This window comes from Phalacrocorax aristotelis, chromosome 6, assembly GCF_949628215.1.
Source record: "Phalacrocorax aristotelis chromosome 6, bGulAri2.1, whole genome shotgun sequence".
Taxonomy (NCBI): Eukaryota; Metazoa; Chordata; class Aves; order Suliformes; family Phalacrocoracidae; genus Phalacrocorax; species Phalacrocorax aristotelis.
The window spans coordinates 49,906,651-49,928,452 of record NC_134281.1 but is presented as its reverse complement, the minus strand read 5'-3'; the positions used below and the strand labels follow the sequence as shown (position 1 = coordinate 49,928,452).

Here is a 21,802-nt window from a genome sequence, read left to right as displayed (position 1 = left end):
TCTGCAAGCAATGAGAGCAGAAGCCAGTACTTCAGTACATTCTCACTCTCTGTTGGGTTGTTTTATTCATTTTAAAATAAATACATCATTTGGGGAGGCCATCAGCATTACTCTTCCACTCCAACTTAAAAAGAAGAGCAGTCCACATCATGAGATGGATTATTCAGCATTCACAGCACACATTCCAAACATTCCCTTGAAACCCACAAAATAACTCAATCTGTGCAATAGTGCCTGGTACTAAAGTTAGGGTGTAGAATTACTCTAACAAGAAGTTTCTCTCCGCAGATCCAGTAGTTGCACCGTTCAGATACCCAGCTCTTGGCTGCTGACTGTTGTTCTCCCAGCTTCCACAAAGGGGCAGCTTAGACAAATTCAAAGACAGGCCTCTATTGCTTTCTTCGGGACAGCGATTCAGGCACAACCACCAGAGGTGAATATCAAAAGGAATCGTTTGCAGATTATGACCTTCATGGATTGCTTGACTGTGAACAACTAGCCATCTCAATTAGCCACCGAAGAATGCACTTGCTTTGCTCCCACCAGTTCCCTTCCCTTCAATACTACTTGGTACAACTTAAAAACATTTTTCATTCAGTTTGTCTGCAACAGCTTTCCAATACTGCTGACTTTGTCAAAAGGAATGTTCTGACCCCTCTACTACTTTATGCACTGCAATTTCTGTACAACTTTCTAGAGCCTCCCGAATAATGCGTAGCTGCTTTACTTCTGTACCTTTAAAAAAAAGGGCATCAGGCACAGTTTTTCTGCCTAAGGATATGCTGATCTCCCACCTTTTAGTTTTGCTAATGGTCACCATTCATTAACAAAAGCACTGTTGATGACACCAGCAGACAATCTGATAATCATTTGAACCATTAGGATTTTCCTCTAGTTGGCAGAATTTGGCCTGAATTAAGAAAAACTTACAAAAGAGAAAAGCTCTAAACCTGCTTTCTTATAAAAAAGTTGTTAAACTTCCCTATTTTGCTTTTATCTTCGAAGTGTGTAAGACTAATCTAATCATAAGGAAGATTTTGTTGGAATGTTGCAGCCAGCATTAGTAATTAATAAACTTTAGAACTCAAAGTATTTGGGCACCTTTTTAAAGAACTAATAAATTATTAGCTTTAAATATTTAAATTTCTTTTGCTTCTTAAATAACTAAGAAACAAAAAACCTACTTGTTTTTTCAATGCTCCTATATTTTCCAGCAAAAGAATTATAGCACAAACCCCATTGCTTTTCCAGGTTGTCTTTAAGGCTCAACTAAATTACAGCTAAATTGCAGGATGTTACAATCTAAGCTGATCTTAGCCTCAATCGTGTTTTAAACACAAAGTATTGTAACACAATAAAGATTTTTTCAAGGTAGTCACATGAACAATTCAAGCACATCCTAGCACACATTCCACTTCTCTAGCATTGCTTGTTTTGCCTAATTAAGGTAAGGATTTGTCTACTGCATGAGAACACACCCATTCAAACAGACCTTAGTATAGTCAGAACAGAGGCTAGTTCTCTGTATGGGCAAGACCAACGGCATTTTAACAGGGAACAACAATTTTAGCAGTGAACAGACCTCTACTGTAAGGCCACTACCCCAGAAACTACTGGGTTCCAGCTCCTGCTATTTGTTAGGGGGCCGATTCCCTTGTCAAGGAAGAGAATTCCCCCTTGATCTGCAGTTCACTAACTTAGTTGGAAACCCCTGTACCTTGGAAGGAGGAGCTGCAGGTTTAGGAACTAGGTTTTTGTAGACACTTGGGACGATGGAGGTGGCTTTGTTGCCGTTTGCCAGGTGAGAAACAGGTGATGTAAATGCAGCTGAGAAGGCGGCGGCAGGATCCTCTTTTGAAACCTTTTTGATGACCAGCATCTTGGTAGGTTGCTTGGCACTAGGGGGGTTTTCTGTAAAAGTAAACCGAGAAAGATTCTGAAATACAATTGTTCAGTTTCATAACAGCCTGAGTATACTGCTCCAGTTTCTCCCCTCTCAATCTTAGGTGCTACGCATCTGATTCTGGGACTGCTATCAGCTGTTCTTTCATTTTAGCTTTGAGCAAAGATATTGGATAAGGATGTCAAGTCCAATCTTTTTTCATTTAACCACAACAGCTCCCTTGACTCTGAAGGGAAAAACCTACAGTGACATCAGCTAACAGCCTTCCACTACACTGCAGAAATCAGAACAGATATTAGCGTATTTTTGCGCAATGATGGATCAGCTTTGTTAATTCACCAATACAGCAAAAATACATTGCATAACTTATAACTCAGAAGACAATGCTTTTACAAACAAGCACAATTAGTATTTCTTAGGCCAAATCAACACACTGGCAGGAACAGAACAATTTAAAAAGAGTAATAGTGAAACAGCTAAAAGCCCCATAGATGCTGATTATCATTATTTTTTGAGCAGAACAATAGCTACCCGACAAACATGCAAAAAGAATACAAGCCGGTACTATAGCAAAAAATATTTTTAGTTTTTTGTGTGTGTGTATTTGTCATATTTACAGTATCTAACCCAACTGATTTAGCTACATTCTAACTAGAGATTAACAAACCTGTATTTAGTTGCTAGAACTGGTACCTTATTTCACTCAATTTTTTTAAAGGCATAGATTTGCATACCACATCAGAATCAAAAACAAGCCTGTTCTGAGTTTAAGAAAAACCAAAGAAATCCAAACCACAGAATTACAACAGTTTTGTTGTATTTCTAATATGAAGATCAGAAGTCAGGAACTAATGTCTAGTTCACCGAAATCTGCTCTGCCCTTCAAGTGATGTCTGCATGAAACTGTAACTGCAGTAAGACGGGAAGCAAACGCAGAACACTGACATGACTGCCACCAGCAGTTTTTTATGACAAGACAAGCACAGTTTCAAGTAGGCAAAAAGGCCAGGAGGTTAGTGAAGACTGGGGAAGGAAAACAACACAGAAGAAAAAGCTGCAAACTATCTGCTTCACTTAAGTCTTTGGAATCTTTGAGTGACAAAACTAGCATTTAAACATTGGTTACAACTTTCTGCTTCAGCATCAGCATTCTGTACAGTGATGTAAATACCTTTACCTACCCCATACTCCAGAAGGTGTTCCTAAAGGTTTGTTCTGGTTGTTGTGTCTTCCAGCTTCTGGATTCAAAGATGGCTGGAAAAAGGCATTGCAAATGAGTACACATTCTATCACATATAACAAAAAAATTTCAGTATTAACATAACATTATGCTTCTAGGATCCCGGAGTACAGGTAGATTTCTCTGAACAGCACCTGAATTAGAAGAGAGTGCTTTGTCACAAGACATCTAAGAATCTCCTTAGTTTCTGCTGTATTTCCGACAGAGCTATCAGAGGGTTCAGGAAAGGCCCTTTTGTCTTCTACTGTACAATTAAGTAGATTCCACCACCCAATACACACAAAAGGTTTAGGCTTTTTAACAGCAGCTCAAAATATAAAACAGAATCCACATCATCAGTATATGAAGGATCTAGTCTCATTTTCCAAATCTTTTTATACAGTAATTATATATAATAAAAAAACCCCAAAGCAATACTAGGCTCCTAATGTAACGGAATAGTGAATATATATACACACACATTTATTGACAAAAAACCTACATGTAAATTTATGTTAAGCTTCAGAGTCCACTTTTCAAGACAAAACTGCATGTAGACTCGCTGATCTCTGCAAACTTACCTTTGATTCAGTATCAAATTCAACTTAGTCGAACAACTAAAGATGTGTCCAAACTCAAAGCAGGGTACAGAAAATCTAAGCATTCAATGACAAGTGTCCCTGATTAGCTGCTACTCTTACCCCATCCCAAATAACTTCAGTTCAAAATAAAGCCATCTTTTCCCCCCTTTTTAATGAATTCTTCATATGTTAGTTACTATGGTGACAGCCTAAGTCTCTAATGAGCTTCTGACATAGTAGGCATTCCTGTCCTGTAAGAGTTAGGAAAAAAATGTCACACCATAGCATAACTTCCTGCCTCAGACCCTAGAAATTCCTCTGTTTCAGGGCTTCATTTTTTAGTTACAGGTCAGTTTTATAGCAGGGGTGCTCACACCACAGGAGAACTTAGACTAACAGATTGTTTTGCAGACCTTTCAGGAAAGGTGTTGCCATCGTCAGCCACACAGGCCTAACAGCTACATACTTAACCACAGTATACAGTAGTTTCACCACTATGGCAAAGACAATACAGGAGTTATTTAGCAAAGCTTGCTGCTAGACAGTGTGTGCTATTATCACCTTTAAAAAAACAGAGGAAGTAATTACAGAAGAAACAGCTGTGTATTTGGCAAAAGGCACTCATCAAGGCAGTGAAGAAGAGAACAAAGTAGTACATGGAAGAAAGATTTAGACCAAGATGGACTACAACAGGGTACAGTCGCAACCATTGCAATAACTTTCTACATTTCAACAGGCTTTTGACAGTCTAAAGAACAGGCTTATAGAAATCCTGAATTACAGTATTCTTGAGAAATCAGATTAACAGAAATCTACACACAACTCTCTAACCACCCTGTGATGCAGGGTATCACTTCCCAGCAGAAGCAGTTGAACAAGAGCGTGCAATCACTCCCCAGGCGCTTCACTGAAAAAAAACCCAGCAGCTTAAATCAAACTGGCTCCTGTGGCAATTTAAGTGGAGCTAGATTTTGGCCTGAAGCAGCTGTGTGGCATTCACATATTTCACTCCAACTCCTACCTTTCTGAATGGAAGCAGCGCCATCAAACTGCCATGACAATTCCAGCTGTGTAATGGAAGAGTGGCATGCACCTTACTCAAGAGAGAAGCAGCAATATATTTTATTGAGGTAGAATAATAATTTTGACTTCTGCCTGAGAAAAGCTGAATAAGAGAGCGAAATGCTCAAGATGATGATACCCACAAGTATGCACACTATCACCAGAAACTCTCATTAGTGGAGGCAACAATGGCTTGAGCAATGAAGATGAGGTCAGAGGAACTGAATTAGGCAAAGGGACCCAGTTACCAGAATCTTAGAGATTATATTAACCTCATTACACTGGTCAAGAATAGACTAGAGAGAACAAGATGCAGAAAGCAAGATACGTGGTCTGATAACAATAAAATCCTCAACAGGGGACAGGAGGAAAAAAAATTAAATTGGAAAGAGAAAGCAGAAAAGGTGTATATATCTCAAAGCATTATCATTACGGAATGCACATGATGAGGATAAAAGCCATAAATCCAATCACCACTTGGTAAAGTTTGGAAAACTAAAGATAGTCCAGTAAAAATAGAGCCAGGATATAAGAGACTATCATACTGATAACACCATGTGAAGCAGGATGCTGCATGAGAAGTTGATGAATTGGAGACACTGATGGAAGAAATGGCTCAAGAAACCCCAATCCACAGATTAACAGAGAGATAGGGAAATATCTGATACCGAAATACTATTCCAGAAGATTCAAGACACATGGTTGCAAAGGTCTGAGCAGGTCATGAACAAGCTTGGGAAGGTTATCACAAACACCAACATGTACCAGAATGCAGGAAATAGGAAGAGCAGGCAGACTGAAGATAGCCAAACAGATGTACTTGGGAGCAAAAAAAGGCTTTGCAAGCAGAGCCACAAAGTCAATATGGCTACTCTTCCTTTGGCAGACCAAAGTGTTGCTTTATGGGTTTTGCTGAAGATCTGGCTTGTGTGTTACAACGCTGTCTTCAGTTCACAATAACCATTTGGCAAAATACAGTAATGTGCCAAAACCCAAAATCCAACAGGTCATCAAATCCTGAGGACTCTGGGTACCAATTAGCATCCTGTCAGCACTGGAATAATTTTGTTAAATCTGTTGTGATCTCAAACACGGAATGGAATGCAACTCTAGATCTCTGCCACCTATCAAAGCTAATAAAAATGAGATCTGAAAAGCCACTTCTCACAGCTGCCACTTCTAGTGAGAAGCTACACACTTACAAAGTCTTCTTCCTCAAACTGCAACTGCTCTCTATCTTCCTTCTTCTCTTCCCTGGATTCAACAGGCAGCTTTTCTTGAAAGGCGGAACTTTTCCGAGAATGGAAGTTGCCATTCCAGTGGCGATGAACTCCAGTTCCTCCTCCACCACGCTGATTCACACCATCATGGCCCCGTGAGGGACCATGCCAGCCAGGCTGACTGCCAGAAAGCCCAACATGAGCTCCTTTAGAAACACCAGAATCTACAGAATCATGGCGGAGAAGGGACGGCTGATGCCAGCAGTCTAAACAAAAGGAGATAAGTATGCAAATAAAAAAAGTCAACACAGCGTGCAGAATACTGGAAATATCAAGGCTGTTTTTCTTGTTGTTAAGTCAGTGTTCGCTAAGTAACTACTAGGCTAAACTTATTAAGCTACGGCGTGATTATATCAGACAGCAAACCAAGCTACACAATGCACGTACAGCTACCACAAAAACCCCTTAAGGCCTGAGCACATTGCATGGGAGAAGAGAATAGCACGTTTCTTACAGGATGTTTTGAAAAGGTACAGTTTTGGGAAATGTTTGTATTCTGCAGAATTCTTCATTCTGTAGAATATGTAAAAATGTTTGCTCTGAGGCTGCATACTGATCCTTCCTACTCACCTCCGGCAGTTCGGAGGGGCCCATTATTGAAAAATCCATCAGAAGAGTTGTGTCTCCTACGGCTCACCCCAAAGCGGCCTTCTCCCCGTGGAAGGTGCTCTCCATGTTTCTCAAAGGTGGCTGCAGGGGACTGCAGAAAGTAAGAAGTGATGTAATGAAGCATTTATGAGAGCACTCCAGGAGCCTGTCAGTCCAACAATGACATTTTATTAATTGAAATAAAACAAAAAACCACCCAAACCCCACATTCCTGTACTAGTTTTCAGTACAGCATCCATATCTGCATCACTTAACCAACATCAACAACCACGTGAACCTGATCAGAATGGCACGCAAATCCAGGTACCTTACATAGAATCAGAGAGAACCTTACACACTAATCTTACCAGCAGGCTTTGCAAACACATACTCTCTGCAAAATCCATTTAAGAAATTATATAATACACAGGTGCTCATTCACTCACTCTAAAGACAGAAGAGCAGACAGTAATGAAGGATCCAATCGGTCTGACTAAAATTCAGAGATACTCAAGTTAAAGCACTTTTGCACTGAAACAACTATAATGCTGTAGAAAACATCAGTACTTCTAGCATTACAATTCCAAAGAATCTCTTACTCTTTACTTTACCTCATTTATAAAAAATTCAAACATTTGTTTTAAATGAATCAAATATCCTGAAATTACTTTTGTGTCCTCGTATTTAAGCATGAAGGTGAAAGCCGTATTCTTTCTTCTTCATCAGTGTCGTCTACCATGATCTGGTTTGCTATTAAAATGTTTTTCTCCACTGCCATGCACAAGTAACACAAACTGTAAGAGTCCTAAAACAGACTTCCTTGGTCAACATAAGCTGCTTCTGGAAACAGTTTTAGAAAGAAGGTGACAGGCAAACTGCCCTCATTTTAAGGCTGCAAAAAACTAATGAGTATTTCTGAGCTTGGAGTTGGAGCCCAAGGGCTTATAAATCTGCTACTCAACAAGGGTCCGATTATATTCATAAATCAAACATGAATTATATTCTGAATTGCAAATAAGTGGCAGCTCAAGTCTTGACTCCCACAGATTTAGGGCCATTTCTTTAATGATTTTCTACTTGGGATCCCGCTCAGGTCTCAAAGCAATGACAGTGAACTACTTCCATGTCTGAACGCAAAGATTGTTCCTCCTCTGAAATAAAAGGGATACATTTGTTGAAACAAAGACAGCAAAAATTGTCACCTAAGTTTCCAAAAGCCTTCTTTAAAAACACAAATGTTAAAATTAAACATTTGAAGTTCAACAAAAAACTGGGATAATTTTTTACTTTTTATTATTGTCATATCTGTAAAAGGAGGTGGTCTGTATTCATGTTACCTTGGTTGACTGTGGCGTTGAGAAGTTAAGCCAGGCAGGAACAAAGTCATGCTGCGCCATTTAGGTCCAGTGTCTCCCTTCAATAAAATGAGGCATCAAACCTCATGGCCAGGATCTGTAAATGAGAACAACATTCCCCGACTATCACCTTTTCCAAACTGAAACAACACCGTTTATTTCCCAAAGCTTGGCCTATAAGAATAGAAGAAAAGTGCTGTAGTTTTTTATATTACAACTTAAGCATTTTTTTTCCTGCTGACTTTGTTCCTCTGACTAGAATGGTAAGCACTTAAATATTCCCAGTTACTTCCTGTTTACTGATAACACACCCATGAAATTCATGATAGGATAGGCATGGAGGTGGAAAGAAAACAGAAGAAACAGCATACAAAAGCCACACAATGTATAGACATGTAAAATCAAGACATGACAGAATTTGGGGTACATTCCTTCATTGCTCATTGCCTTAGTCTACAAAGGGGTTATTACTGTATGTTTTATTCCAGAGGCAGTAAATCAAAAATGACCAAACCAGTGATGATGTTAGAGACATTGAGAGCAGATCAGAGACCTGAAAGACAACCATATGCCAGGCTCTTGCACTCCCAACTTAAAATTGTATCCAGATTCACCAACTTCCATACACCAGGGAATGTCTTACGCTGCAACTGCTTTCATAGCTAAGAAACCAAGTGGTTAGGCACAGAACACAAGCTGGTTGAAGAATCTTAATGGAAGTTCAACTGAAGATCAGCTGAGGTGTCTCATTAACGAATCTGAAACTGAATTTTTCTTTCCAACACGCCAAAGCAATTTGCACTGCTCAAAACGATGAAGATGCCATTATTGCTCTGCATAACTGAATTCTGCCTTTTTGTGGAAGGTTCTTCACTTTACCATCTTGCTTTCTTTTTCAACTTTAATTTATCTATGAACAAGACAACACTATATAAGCAAAGAAAGAGGAACATACAATGACTTACCCTGAGTTTGGCCTCTGTAGTCCAACGTCCTCAGTTTCTGTGCTTCACTGATCTTTGGGTTCCTTCCTTCTCCAGTATGCTGTAAGGCCAGCCTTGAGGCAATAGTGCGTCTCGAAGCAGAGCACGAGAGGCCGCACTTCGTGCCAACTGTGCCCTTCACCCCTCAGCTGCTCATTTTAATCTCTCTTTGCACTCTCACTACAAAAAAAATACCTAAGAAGGTAATTTATATTAAAAAAAAGCCACGACCACGTTCACCTCATTAAATTTCCTCTGGTCGTGGTAGTACAGAAGTCAGCCTTTACATTACAAAAAGGTTTGTCAAGTCTGCATGACAACATTCAGAGCAACACCATGGTTAATACTGAACAGATACACTCAAGTCTGCTGGATAATTCATGATCTGCAGCACATCAACCTGAACACTCTGGAAAAAGGACGACGTTACATAAAAATGTTTGCCCCAAATGCTGAGACCTAAACAAGAAGCATCTGCCCAAGTTCTCTTAAAATATAAACTTCATTTTTATCACATACATCTGCTAAAAAAGGTATAGTATTTAAAAAAAAAAAGAATGTCAGGATATACTCTGGTCTTCACGTAACTTGGTTAATGTTCCACAGAGCTAAGCGCTACTTGATATAAAGCTCAAAAGCAGGCACAAATGTTTATCTCCCCGTTTTTCACCATTTACATGCTGAAACATAGGTCACATGAACCAAAAAAAGCCAGCTCAAAAATAATCTCTTCTACTCTATTTTTTGTAGACTGGGTGCTGCTTTTGAAGGGACACAATTTATTCCACAAGAGATTCTTGTTCTACATTGGAGAATTCACTTCTGGGTCATAGTCCTCTTCCATCAAAGAGGTGAGACAGGAACTGCAGTCACTATAAAAAAAAAAAACAAACAAAACCCCATCAATACAAGTGGCATAGAAAGTATGACTAGAGAGAAGACCAGAAGTAGTAATTGAGCAACCATAGTGCAAGAGCCAAAAGCTATTTGATCTCTGGTCTAAACAAAACCTGAAACAATCTAATTTTAAAAAAAGTCCCTGAAAAGGGCATTTTTGCTTTTAAATGATCACTTCCCAGATTTAGTTTACAAAAGGGCAATACAAACAAGCTGAATCAGAATAAAGGGAAGAGTGGAGAAACGGCATGCAGCTGACAAAAAGGGATTCCACACTTTATAGCCATTTTAAAGCCTGCTGCTAAAATAATAACAAGACTCTAAGCCGCAGGTGGGCTTGGCCATTCCACACACCTCATCTCTATCCGCCCACACCATTCCTCACCTGCTCCAGTACAGCCAAACTCCCCTCTCAAGAGGCTCATGATAGTAATACATCCAGTACTCCATTAAATCCTCCACAGAAAATACCTGTTACGGCCTCTTTCCTTGAACCATCTTACCTAACCAGAAGCAAACAGATAGGTTTACTGCTCCTGAAACATCTGAAAAGTTTTATTAGTGTTTTGATGCCATCAGCTGTTTTTCATGATCCCTTTAAACATGCCTTATTATGCCTTTATATTTGACTTATCAGACTTTGTTTTTCTTGTTTGGATATGGTTCCATTCTTTGACCAATTTTGGTTTTCATTGCACTTGTGCCATTCTTTACTACAAGCATGTGGTCGGGTTTTTGTTTTGTTAATTTTTAAAGACAGTTTTGATAGAGGCTCAAAATAAACACACACAGAGAATTGTAAAAGAACCACCACCTTTTTAATCCTCTGGGTCATTCCCTTAAATCCACCCCCTCATTTTCACATCATTTTTTCTTTCTGGAACTAGATGTCATTGCTGTGTAGGGGAGTTTGGAAAGAGGGAAACATTTTTGCACGTAAGCTGTGAGCCACGCTCACATTTCTGGAAGAAGAGTAACAACAAGCAGCCTCACAACCCCTACAAACTACCAGCCAAGATGAGGCAAAACTGGAGTGGACGTGGCCATACCCAATACAGACCTGAGAACTTTCTGAGCATCCCATCCTGCACCACAAGCTAGTAAGTGTCACACACCACACACAAAAGTGCTAACCTATCAAGACCTGTTTTTATATTAAAGAGTAATTTTTCAGTGCGTAGAGCGACACACTGGAAATTCTGCTGCAGACAGAACATTCTTTCCGTCATGCTGAACTCAGCACTGATACAAAACTCCTTTAGATGTGACCTCCTGAGGTTGCTACCAAAGGTTTGAGTAGTAAGTAGAAGATAAAACAGGGACAAAGTCAATGCAGTTGACAATACTTAAACAAGATTCATTACCTTCTGAATAAACATGCTTTTCAGAACAAACTGTATAGCAATTAAGCCATGTCAAACTATTGACAGAAGTAATAATTTATGAAGTTGATTTAATGAACCCTGAGAACGATTCACAGTGATGTGAAAAAAAATGGACCTAAACAGAGCAAAGTCCACACAGAACTGTCCTCTGGATTTAATGGTATCTAAATAAATTAACACCACAGAATTACAGTTTTGAAGTAGGAAGTGGGTCTGAGTACACAACAAAAATAAAAACACCTCATAAGTTCCAGGTTCTACTTCACAAAAATGGCTCCCAGTACCTTTGGAAAAGGAAATGGAAAAAGAAAGCACAACAGTTTGCAAAACATGTCATATTTCAGACCAATCAAAACCAAGGTGAAACTCTTTGCAGAACTCCAACTACCAATTCAGAAAAGTTTTTGCAGAAGATTCAGATCTCCTAACCTGCTATCTTGATATCACCGTTAGTATCGGTGACCAGGGCAGTTCATTAAGGGGGAGTATCTAACATGCATGTAGACAGCCTAGTGCAACTCCTCGACATCATTTTGGACTGATGTCCAAGTCTTGCAAACATCATGCTTGCACAGTTAGCATAAATTAGGCACTGCTGATCAGGAAACTTTATACTTGTTAAAGGAATGACCTCCACATCATCTCAAACCTTCTGTCAAGCATTTTGATACTTCTGTAACCCTTATTCTGAAACAACCTCCCTTGTAGGGACCAGAGTTACTGGGAGGCTCTGCACTGAGGCTGCAGTAAGTTAGAGCAACAAGCTTAAATTAATCTCCACCCACTTCTCTCCAGGTAGTGTACAGAATCATTGAATCATTAAGGTTGGAAAAGACCTCTAGGATCAAGTCCAACCATGAAGAAAGCACACTTCAGATAGTAAATTCAAAGTAATGTCTTGAGCGCTTCCAAAGTTGTGTTTCCTGGCATGAGCAAGGTACCAAAAGCTGTATGCCAATACATTACACACTGACACAGCCTGCATCTGGCTCCTGATTTTGTTAAGCATGTATGCTGCTCTTTGGTCATCGCTTTCCCATGCATGCAGTATCACAAAGAGAACAAAGAATGTGATATTAAAATGCAATACTTTTTGCTAAAGCAAAAAAATTGCTGTTAGATGAAGTGTTGTAAATTGTACTATTACTGAAACCCTGCAGTCTCCAGGATTATCTCACATGCTAGGTTTTATAGCCTCCTCTCACACACACACCGAATCCTGTCCAACATTACACCTTCAACACACCCAAGACCACTTCCATAACCTTCCATGCTACTGACAACAGTCAGTGATATCACAAAATCAAATGGGCAAGACCCAAACTCTCTCAATTACCTTCTCTGACAGCAACCTACAATAAATTCTTATGAAATAAAAGGTGCAAGAGCAGAGCATCGTGGTTCCCAGGATACCTTCTCAGACTTTTAAGCCAGAGCCTGCATTATAGTTTATTACCAGTCAGTGCTTCTACGTCAATCTGTTGAATTGCTTTCTTTTTAAATACATTAATACATTTTTGCCTCCCAAATGAGAGAGGGGAGAGTTTAATTGTGCTTTGTATAAATTTATGGCTACAAAAACATCAGCCTCAATTCAATAGGATGTTTTCTCGTGCTACCAAAATGCCTGACCACATTCTATTCAGATTTCAGGACAGCAATGATTTTATACACAATATACATACCCATCAATTCATCTCTCTTCAAAGCTAAGTCAGACTCTTGGTGAAACGTCTTTCCTAGCCTTTACTGTATCTTTTAGATACCAAAACTGCATAAAACACTCAACATCTGGGAGCACGACCAATTTACACGGTGGCAAAGTTGTGCCTTTTTTAACCTTTCTTCCTGAAATCTAACATTTTTTTATTATTACTATATAGAACTGAAACAACCTTTGCCAGCTACTCAATAATGAATAGAGTGAAGACATTCCTTGAGGTACAGGTGGGGTCTGCTTTTATTTGGTCATGCACATGAGCACGAGTGTGGAATACTCATGCGTTCCCTGAAGGCAAAGTCCCCAATTTTTCCCATATTACATTTACAGTTCAGTCGAATCGGCCTCTGCTTCGCTATGGAAAATGGCAAGGACAAAGATCATCCCCAATCGCCACTCCCAATTCCAGGAAAAAGCAAATGTAAGGGCTTGTCAATGCAAATTTAGATAATTCTCTCTCGCCTTTTAAACGAGTTCAAGTTTCAATTATTTCTGGAAATACAAAACAGAAAAAGAAAATATCATCACTAAACGAGATGTACTTTAAAGGCACACCTCCTTTCACAATAACGAAATCTGTATTAGTGAGTTTTGGTGAAGAAAAAAGGTTGTCTGTCAACTACCCCAAAATATTCTTTCACTGATGAAAACGAAGAATTCTTTGGCAAGTAATATAAGTAAATAAAACATTAAACTCTGTTTAGCACTTGGGTTCCACTTGTTAATGGTTCTAATTAACCTTTTAAAAAATAATTCCAATTATCAATTTTTACATGCTGCATTAAAAATGTTTTAACTTATTTCACAGCAACCTCATTTTGTAAGTTTTTATTGTTGCAAAATTACTTTTTTCCCTTGGTAAGTGCTTAAGTTTTGTATCTAAATATCCTTCACCATGTCATTAACATGCAAGTGGAAGAAGTGATATTTGTCACTGAGTCAAATAAATAAGTGAAAGTTTTCAGATACTCTTTCATATTATCAGGCTTCATTGTGTATTTGTCTAAAAAATATTAAAAGTTTGACATGAAAATGGAAGAAACATACAAGCCTATTCCACTTAAAGAGGCACAGACTACACTAAGGAAGATACGTAGTCCAGGACAAAAAACCCATCCTCTAATACACCATTAATAAAGTGTTCCTGCTGTGTTACAGATAAATACAGTTTGAGTTGTTCTAATTCTTCTGTTAACTTTCATTTCTACTCCTAGCACAGACTTGACCACAGTTAATCTCTAAACCAGAGAGTTTCTAAAGCTTTGACTCTCAAGCTGAGCTTTCCATATATACCTGACAGTAGGAACGAAGGAGGTATTCCATATGCCAAGACCTATACTGACCAGAATGTAAGACTAAAGGGACAAGCTAAAGATAAATACAAGGCCCTTGAGCTGCGATATGAAATTCTTCATTGGGAATGAATGTTTCAAAAGTCTTAAGAAAATGCATAGACCATCCTTAGCAGCAGGGCATTTTTCCTATTACTTCCCTCTTCCATCTCCTACCTTGGCCTGCAAAATTGTAAAAGCCCAACGGGAAGCAAAATCTGTCCCAAGATAAAAGATCACCTGCCATGCTGTGCCATTCCAGCACACAACCCCACTGGGAATACCTGGAAGCAGGGTTTCTAATCTTTGCTCATGTTAGGTACTGCAGTGCACATTTCTGAAACAGACAAGTTTTCCTGGATACTTTCTGCCTCAATGTTCCTTGCAAACCTCTTCAGGTCCCTTCACCTCTTCTGTCTACCTAGAACCCTATTAATTACATTAATTCCATTTCTCATCTCCTGCAACAGCAAATTACAAAGACTTGGAGCCTCTAGCAGAAAACCATCATAAAAGTAAACTTTTACCCTTCATTACACATTTATCAATCCAGCTAATAGCTGTAAAAGGTCACAGGAACAACATCTGTCTATCCCTGCCGCAATTTCAGCTCACTTCACTGCATTTCTATGTATTGCTCTAAATAGAACATGTTTACTTAAAAAAAAGTAAAGACTGCTGTTCTAACTGGTCAACTCAACTAGGATTTCAGTAATATTCCTAAAGATCAGATGTCAGCTGGGTTGCAAAAGCATTCAGAAAAATAACAATTTAATGGATGCATAAGGCAGAACAGAATTTACTTCCCTCATCAGTTTTCTTTGTGTGCAACTCTTTTAAAGTTATTTAATCAAGCACATACGCCTAAACATACACAAGACCTTTCCACTTAGCTACTCTTCATATTAGAGTGTCATTTAACAGGTGTATGTTAGTTTATGACAGAGAATTAATACCATATGCATTCATAAAAATATGATCTCTTTAACAGCTTTTGATTAACCCAATACATTCACAGAAATAGCGAGTCACAGCCTGAAGCCGAACCTAGGAGGAGTCAAAAGCATGCTACTGATTTCCTTAAGGATATAAAAAAGCCACACGTGAAATTTCATTATCCTGTTTTCCAAAATTAGCAGAACATGGCTTGGTCTTACTATTATTAGAAGCATTTTACTGAATAAGATATTTGGGTACACAACCCTTTTAAAATAATGTAATTATAAATCTTGCTTCAAACTCACACAAGCATTATTAGGCCTTAATACGAAAGACAAGTGCAGCATTACTACTTCAAGAGTTGTAACCACCAGTGAGCTGTATCTTCTCAGGCTGAGATTATCTATTTGTAGTTAATGGCATGTTCACCTGCATAAAGTATCTACAAAAACTTACTTTCAGCTTCCATTAATACAATCGTCTAGACACACCTTCAGTCTGTCTACATGACTGAAATACAGCTACCTTTTGAGTGGACAAAAGTAGATGTTCCAGAATGGCATGTACAACTGGTAGTACTCACACACCTGAGGTATTACGCACCAGAGTAACTATCACACACTACCATCATCATTACTTGCTTCTTTCCATTATATCACACAGCTAGACCCCCCCAAACGGTTATTCAAATATAAAGGACAGCTCCATTAATTAAAAAACCAATCTGTGGAAAACATTGTTTAAATTGTATCTGGCTGCTGAAAAATCTAGCATCTAAAAATGCAATGCATCACTCGTCGGATTTTATAGAATTATGGAAACGTGAGCATATTAAAACAGTAAATGACAGATTAAAAAGTTAATCATGTACCAAACCAAAGTCTTCCCAGATACAGACAGATATTAAAAGTTCTTGTGAAAACCAGCTGTTACTAAAAGATTAATACCTTGTTTTTCAAGTTTAAAGCAAATGAATCTATCCTGCAGAATCATCAAAACCGTTTTGTGTTCTAGAAACAACACTGCAAATCTATATATTCCAAGATGAAAACACGCCAGAAGCTTGTCCATACAAAAGTTTTTCCAGAATAACAGGCTGGGGGTGGGAGAAAATCATATTAACTGTATCTGACCACTTTTGCAAACTGGATGACTAACTTCAGTGAACTGAAAATAGGTTAAAAAAGGTCCATATGGACATATCTACACACTAAAACCATTTTCTCTATTGAAAGTCCTCCCACTGGCACCTCATGCAGTACTGCTTCATAAACCACATGTCCATTTACCTGCTTGCTTTCCATTTCTCTAAGGTCACACTGACCAAATCTTACCTCCTTCAAAATTTCTGGAATAAATATATGCACCCACCCAACCACATACCTTGCAAAGCCTTAACAGCCTGCTCTCGTGAATACATACCAACATCTAGCATGAAGTGGGTAAGGAGATTTTTTTTTTTCTTTCTGAACAGCATACAAGAGTAACATAACCAAATCACACAAGGAAGTGACTTCTAGGACTGTGATGCAGGAAAGATTCTTGACTGAATAAGAAAACACCATTGACAAAAACCTCACCTTTAGCAATGCTGTTGATTGATTGATGCCTGCCCTTCCAGCCCCTGCTGATCCAGGTTCCTGCCAGCAAGGCTACCACCATGTCATTACTGGGTCCACGGTATTGGGTGCACTGAGGAGACCACAGACCCCAACGCCAGCAAGCTTGTCTTTGGAAGCAGCTGTATTTAACACAAAAGCCCAAAGCACATTTCGCAAAAGCTGGCATGTGGGGAACCTGCACAGAGGCCCGTGTAAGATAAGGCTCTAATCCTCAGCCAGCAAGTGTGACACATGGCAACTGAACCATTACAGTGGGTTTTGATGAGTTTACTCCGAGTACCAAGATAGTACTATTTTAAACATGTAAAATCTAAAAGGCTCAACTCCTTATAAGCACAGAATGGGGACAGCATAGATACTTTCTAGATATTATGTCTACCAACAACTATTCCAGGATGTTTTATACTCTACAGCCACCGGCAATACTGTCATCCCTTATGCTTCTCTCCCGTGCCACTTAAGATTCCACTTCCCTCCAATGTCCCTTTTACAGTCTTTAGTACTGTTTATGTTAGAGAACTGCAGTATTTACCTGGAATATTAAAACCTGCTCACTGCTCTGCCCTATTGCAGGGAGTAAGGTTCCAGGGACTGTACACACCTCTATTAAACAAGTGTACCATTGACACTACTGATACAAAACAAAAACGTATTTTAAATAGTATTAGGCTTTAAATGTGGACGATGTTCTGAACTTTCAACCAGCTTTAGCATTTTATGAAATAAGGTACTTGGAATCTGGAGAAGGTATTCTGCTAATTTTAATCGAATCCAAAGGTCTTTTTAGCTCTTGAAGGGAACAGAATCAAATATCTATTTTGCAGTGCACTTTGATCCACAGACCTTTTGAAAGTATCCGGGGTCAAGATAAGGCTCTATTCTGCCCTGAACCTTACAAAGCACAACACCTTGTCACAGCTGCCTTTAAAGGTACCACTGTCCTCCCCAAAACCTCATGACGGAACAAGTGAAATAACAATGGAGAGCTTGTCCGTATGGTCTGCCCAAAGCCTTAATGAACAAAGTCTCTCCTACTGCTCAGTAGCATACACCAGGACAATGTTCCCCATCATAAGGAAAGAATTGCAAATATGTAATTACTGGCTTATCCCTGCTACATACTACATACCTCCTGCCTACCTGTCTTCCAGAAACATAGACAGAGACTAAGCAGAAGTGAAAGAAGTAGTTCTCCAATACCTTAAAAAAAAAAAAAAGGGATGGGTGTTTCCCACTAAGGAAATTTTATAACCCAGTATTTTACCAGGGTTACTATTGCTACTATAGCACATTTACATTTAAATATATTCCATTTGGAGCTGAGAAAAACATATTTCCTTTGGAAAAGAGCATCAAATGCAACCAGACTATTTATCAAATATTTGTGTCAAGGCAAGAGAGACTATAAATCAAGTACAGGGAAGTACAGATCTGCATTCCAGATGAAGGATATGAGAGCAGAAGAAGGCATGCCACTTGCAAAGAGGAAAGACAATGGAGTCAACAAAATAAACAGAGAAGGACGTTCAGAAATAAGAGACCGTCCTCCTAAACAATACGATAGTAATTCTTCTCCTCGATATCATTACTCCAGCCCTACAAGACCAGTACTACAAACTGGGAAGGGTAGTAGACTCCCATTTTAGGTACTTCCTGCCCAAGACAACAGGCCAAGACTGAGGGACTAATCATACCCTCTCTGCCCCTGTCTCTGCTTGGTTTATTTCCAAACCGTTTTACCTCAAGATCAGGACAACATGAAGAAACTCCATTTGTTTCCCCATGACTAGGACACGACAAAGACATGTTCGCTCAGCACTTTTCAGCATGTGTACAATGCTTGCATTACAGTTTGTAAAGTTTATATTGTCTGCTATGTTTTTCATTCCACTAGCTTAAAAATTTCAGAACTTTCTCTATTTAAGAAAGTATAATCAAACATCAATGCAGAAAAGTCCCTGAAGAAAATTCAGTTTAAAACAAGTCCTGTACATATGAATTGCACAAATAAATATTCCATTTGTTTGGTCTTGGCTTCAAAAAAAACAATAGAAGAACAAGTGATCCCTAATCCTGTGATCTGACAATTTGCTGCAGCTGGCAGATATACCCTCTTTGGATGTTCACAGCATTTTGCTAGAGCTCTCTACAATCTAGTCTGTGAAACTTTTGGAGACAAAATAAAGCAAGGAGTTATGCACAACACCTTGCCCAGCTGGTTTCAGCTTCGTCTTTAGATCTTGCAGAGAATTATTGTGCTGTTATTCTGCTGGTACACCGTGCAGGCCAACAGTTAAACAACAACATTCTTCTACCCTAGTATCATACAATAAACTGGGGAATAGCAGGAAAACGTGGTGGGGTGGGGTGGTGCGTGCGCGTGCATGAAGAGAAATCTTCAGAGGTGCCATAGTTCATCCCTTCTGAGATTTAAAAGACTTCAGCTCTACCCTCTCTCATCAGACGTCTTTGAAAATAAACTAAGCAATGCCCCCCTCCACCAATTTGTACAGTGATCTTCAGGCTGCAGGGGTCCAAAAATTAATCCTAAAATGTCTCAAAAAGTATCAGAAAAACGAGTTTGTTATCAGCAGACTGGAATTCGTTATGCAGCTATTCATACCTCCACTGGAATATTTTTTTTGGAGCTGTAAATCAAAAGAGATTAGCATACCAGCATTCTCCAGAGTATCTCTACAATCTGTTTTCATTATTCTTATGGCTTGAAAGCCTGTCCCCACACCTAATGCCTAACCTAAATATATTCTGCTGCAATTTCAACCCATAACTACTTGTTTTATTCATGATGGATATGGCAAGCTGACTAACCTCTCTTTGCAGATACCTTTTCACACATCTTTTCTCCAGACCAGTACTTCAGTACTCCCTGACTGAAAGGCAGCCTTAGCAGGTAGCAGGGTTTCTTTGGGAGGGGATCAGGAGGGAAGTCCCACAGACCACCCTATATGCCAGCACTGGCAGCAGAAAATGTAATAACATATTCTGGGATCAAATACAGTAATGTTTTTAAACAAACAACCCCCCCACAACCACTCCAACTTTACTGTTGAAGCTACAAGCCTTTAAGTTCAAAGTACTGGTGATGAAAAAATTGATGTGACCCACCTACCAAGCATGACAGCTTGCAAGCAGTGACAGGATGTCAGAGCTGGCTCCTGGTTATACCTGCAAGTAACTTTTGTAAGCTGCTTTATAGATCACCCGCTGATGTCTGATGAAACACAAGCTGTACAAAACCATTCTAGAGCTAAACAATCCATTTTTTCCCCCAATCCTCACTCAGGGGTTCTCTCTTATACAGACTTTATCTTCTCTGCAGATCTTGTTACCCAGCCATAACTTTCCCAAGTATGATGGTACCACAAACTGAACAAGATACTTTTAGCTGAAGGCCTACCACTCCGCAGCGCAATGGAAAAACTGCTTCATTACCTTATTTACAATGCTCTTGTATATGTTCCAGTATGACAAGTGAATTTTCATGACAGTGATGCTGCTGACTCACAATAATTTATGAACCACTACAACCCCTAGGTGCTCTCCCACAGAACTGCTGCCTAGCCAGCTGTTACTTGTCCGCATAAGGTAATACTTCTAAACACAGTAATCTGAACCCATTACATCAAAATGGCTGAAATCAATGCTATTGATTTCAGACCATTTATTGAATTTGTCAAGATCGTGCCATCTACATGTTCAGTGAGAATATTATTTCAACACAAAAAAGGCAAAAACACCAAAGAGCATGTGACCCAGGACAGACTCCCTGATGTGAACACTCTTCCCTTGAACATACCCAAATCCTGTCTTTTTCTAGATGTTGTGAGGAGAAGTGCTCCTCAACACTTTTCAGTATTCTAGAACTTTTCCCATCCCCACAGACTGTCAGTTCCCCAAGTACTGTAGGATACATTCTGTAAGGCCCAGCCAACCTGAAGATTATTAAAGTTGTCATTAACCTGTTTCTCTACTTTAACTAGAGTTCAAAGTTCAGGAAACACAGTTTTCCCAAACTAACAGTCAAGATCATAACCCATCCAACATTTTCAGGGTGAGAGAATTCCCTTGCTGAGTTTTTTTTAAGATTAGCATCAAAAGCCTTTTCAGACCACCTCATGTGAATCCCGATTAATCCCTTGATGATGGATGACACATTGAAAAACAATGGCAAAACACTCCTTTCTGCTGAAAAGCTGCAGACCTGTTGTCATCTTTACTACAAAAATGCACCAGCAACTTCATAAATACCAACAATTTCTGTGCCCAGAATACCATATACCTCCATGGCAGAGCCAGTCCTTCATTTACAAGTTAATTGTTTAACGCAAACTGAAGGTGACAAAATTCAAAAGGAGCGATGATCGTTGCCATGTGCTCTGTATGTTGCAACTATGCTATGAGGGTCACACAGATATCCAGGAAAGCAGTCGCTGCCACGCTAAACCTCTATCTCCATAGCCAGTCATTCTTGGCCATACCATTATCCATCCTTGACACTTACTATCTACTTGAACCTAGAACAGATGCTGAAAATAAAACTGCTCCAAGGGAAATTAATTTACAAATACTCATTTCCTCCTGTATTGGAAAAAGCGGATTCCTAAAACCAAGGACATGCATTTGGACATTATATACACACCCCCACCTTTGATTATTAAGAGCCACCAACATCACACCATGAAGCTGTGGTGCTCCTTCCAGGGTAGAGGATAAGACTATGAAAATACTGAACGGGAATTGATAACAAGATTCAAGGAGAGAAAAAAAAAAAAAGAAAAAAGAAAGGAGAGAGACATTGGCATTTTTGCTAGAATGACTGTAAATCCTAGAACTTCAGTAGCTCCTGGTGAACTCTCTAGTGTACAACAGTCCCTGGGGAACAAGGTCATACACTGCAAAAGTTTTTTTTCTGAGCA

The 21,802-nt window shown here is 39.2% G+C and overlaps 2 protein-coding genes across 2 annotated transcripts in view; both read right to left on the bottom strand.

Moving 5' to 3' along the window:
- Window positions 1–21,802, bottom strand: part of PRDX1 (peroxiredoxin 1) — a 262,541-nt gene that overhangs the window by 62,997 nt on the left and 177,742 nt on the right. The gene's annotated exons all lie outside the window — the stretch shown is intronic.
- Window positions 1–21,802, bottom strand: part of GPBP1L1 (GC-rich promoter binding protein 1 like 1) — a 32,568-nt gene that overhangs the window by 7,303 nt on the left and 3,463 nt on the right. The window contains exons 2-7 of the mRNA XM_075097727.1: window positions 8,954–9,843; window positions 7,971–8,085; window positions 6,616–6,745; window positions 5,968–6,251; window positions 3,085–3,157; window positions 1,718–1,911 (exon numbers count right to left, since the gene is read on the bottom strand). Of these exons, the coding sequence (XP_074953828.1) occupies window positions 1,718–1,911; window positions 3,085–3,157; window positions 5,968–6,251; window positions 6,616–6,745; window positions 7,971–8,030 (741 nt within the window). The 5' untranslated portion in view covers window positions 8,031–8,085; window positions 8,954–9,843. The remainder of the gene's footprint in view (window positions 1–1,717; window positions 1,912–3,084; window positions 3,158–5,967; window positions 6,252–6,615; window positions 6,746–7,970; window positions 8,086–8,953; window positions 9,844–21,802) is intronic.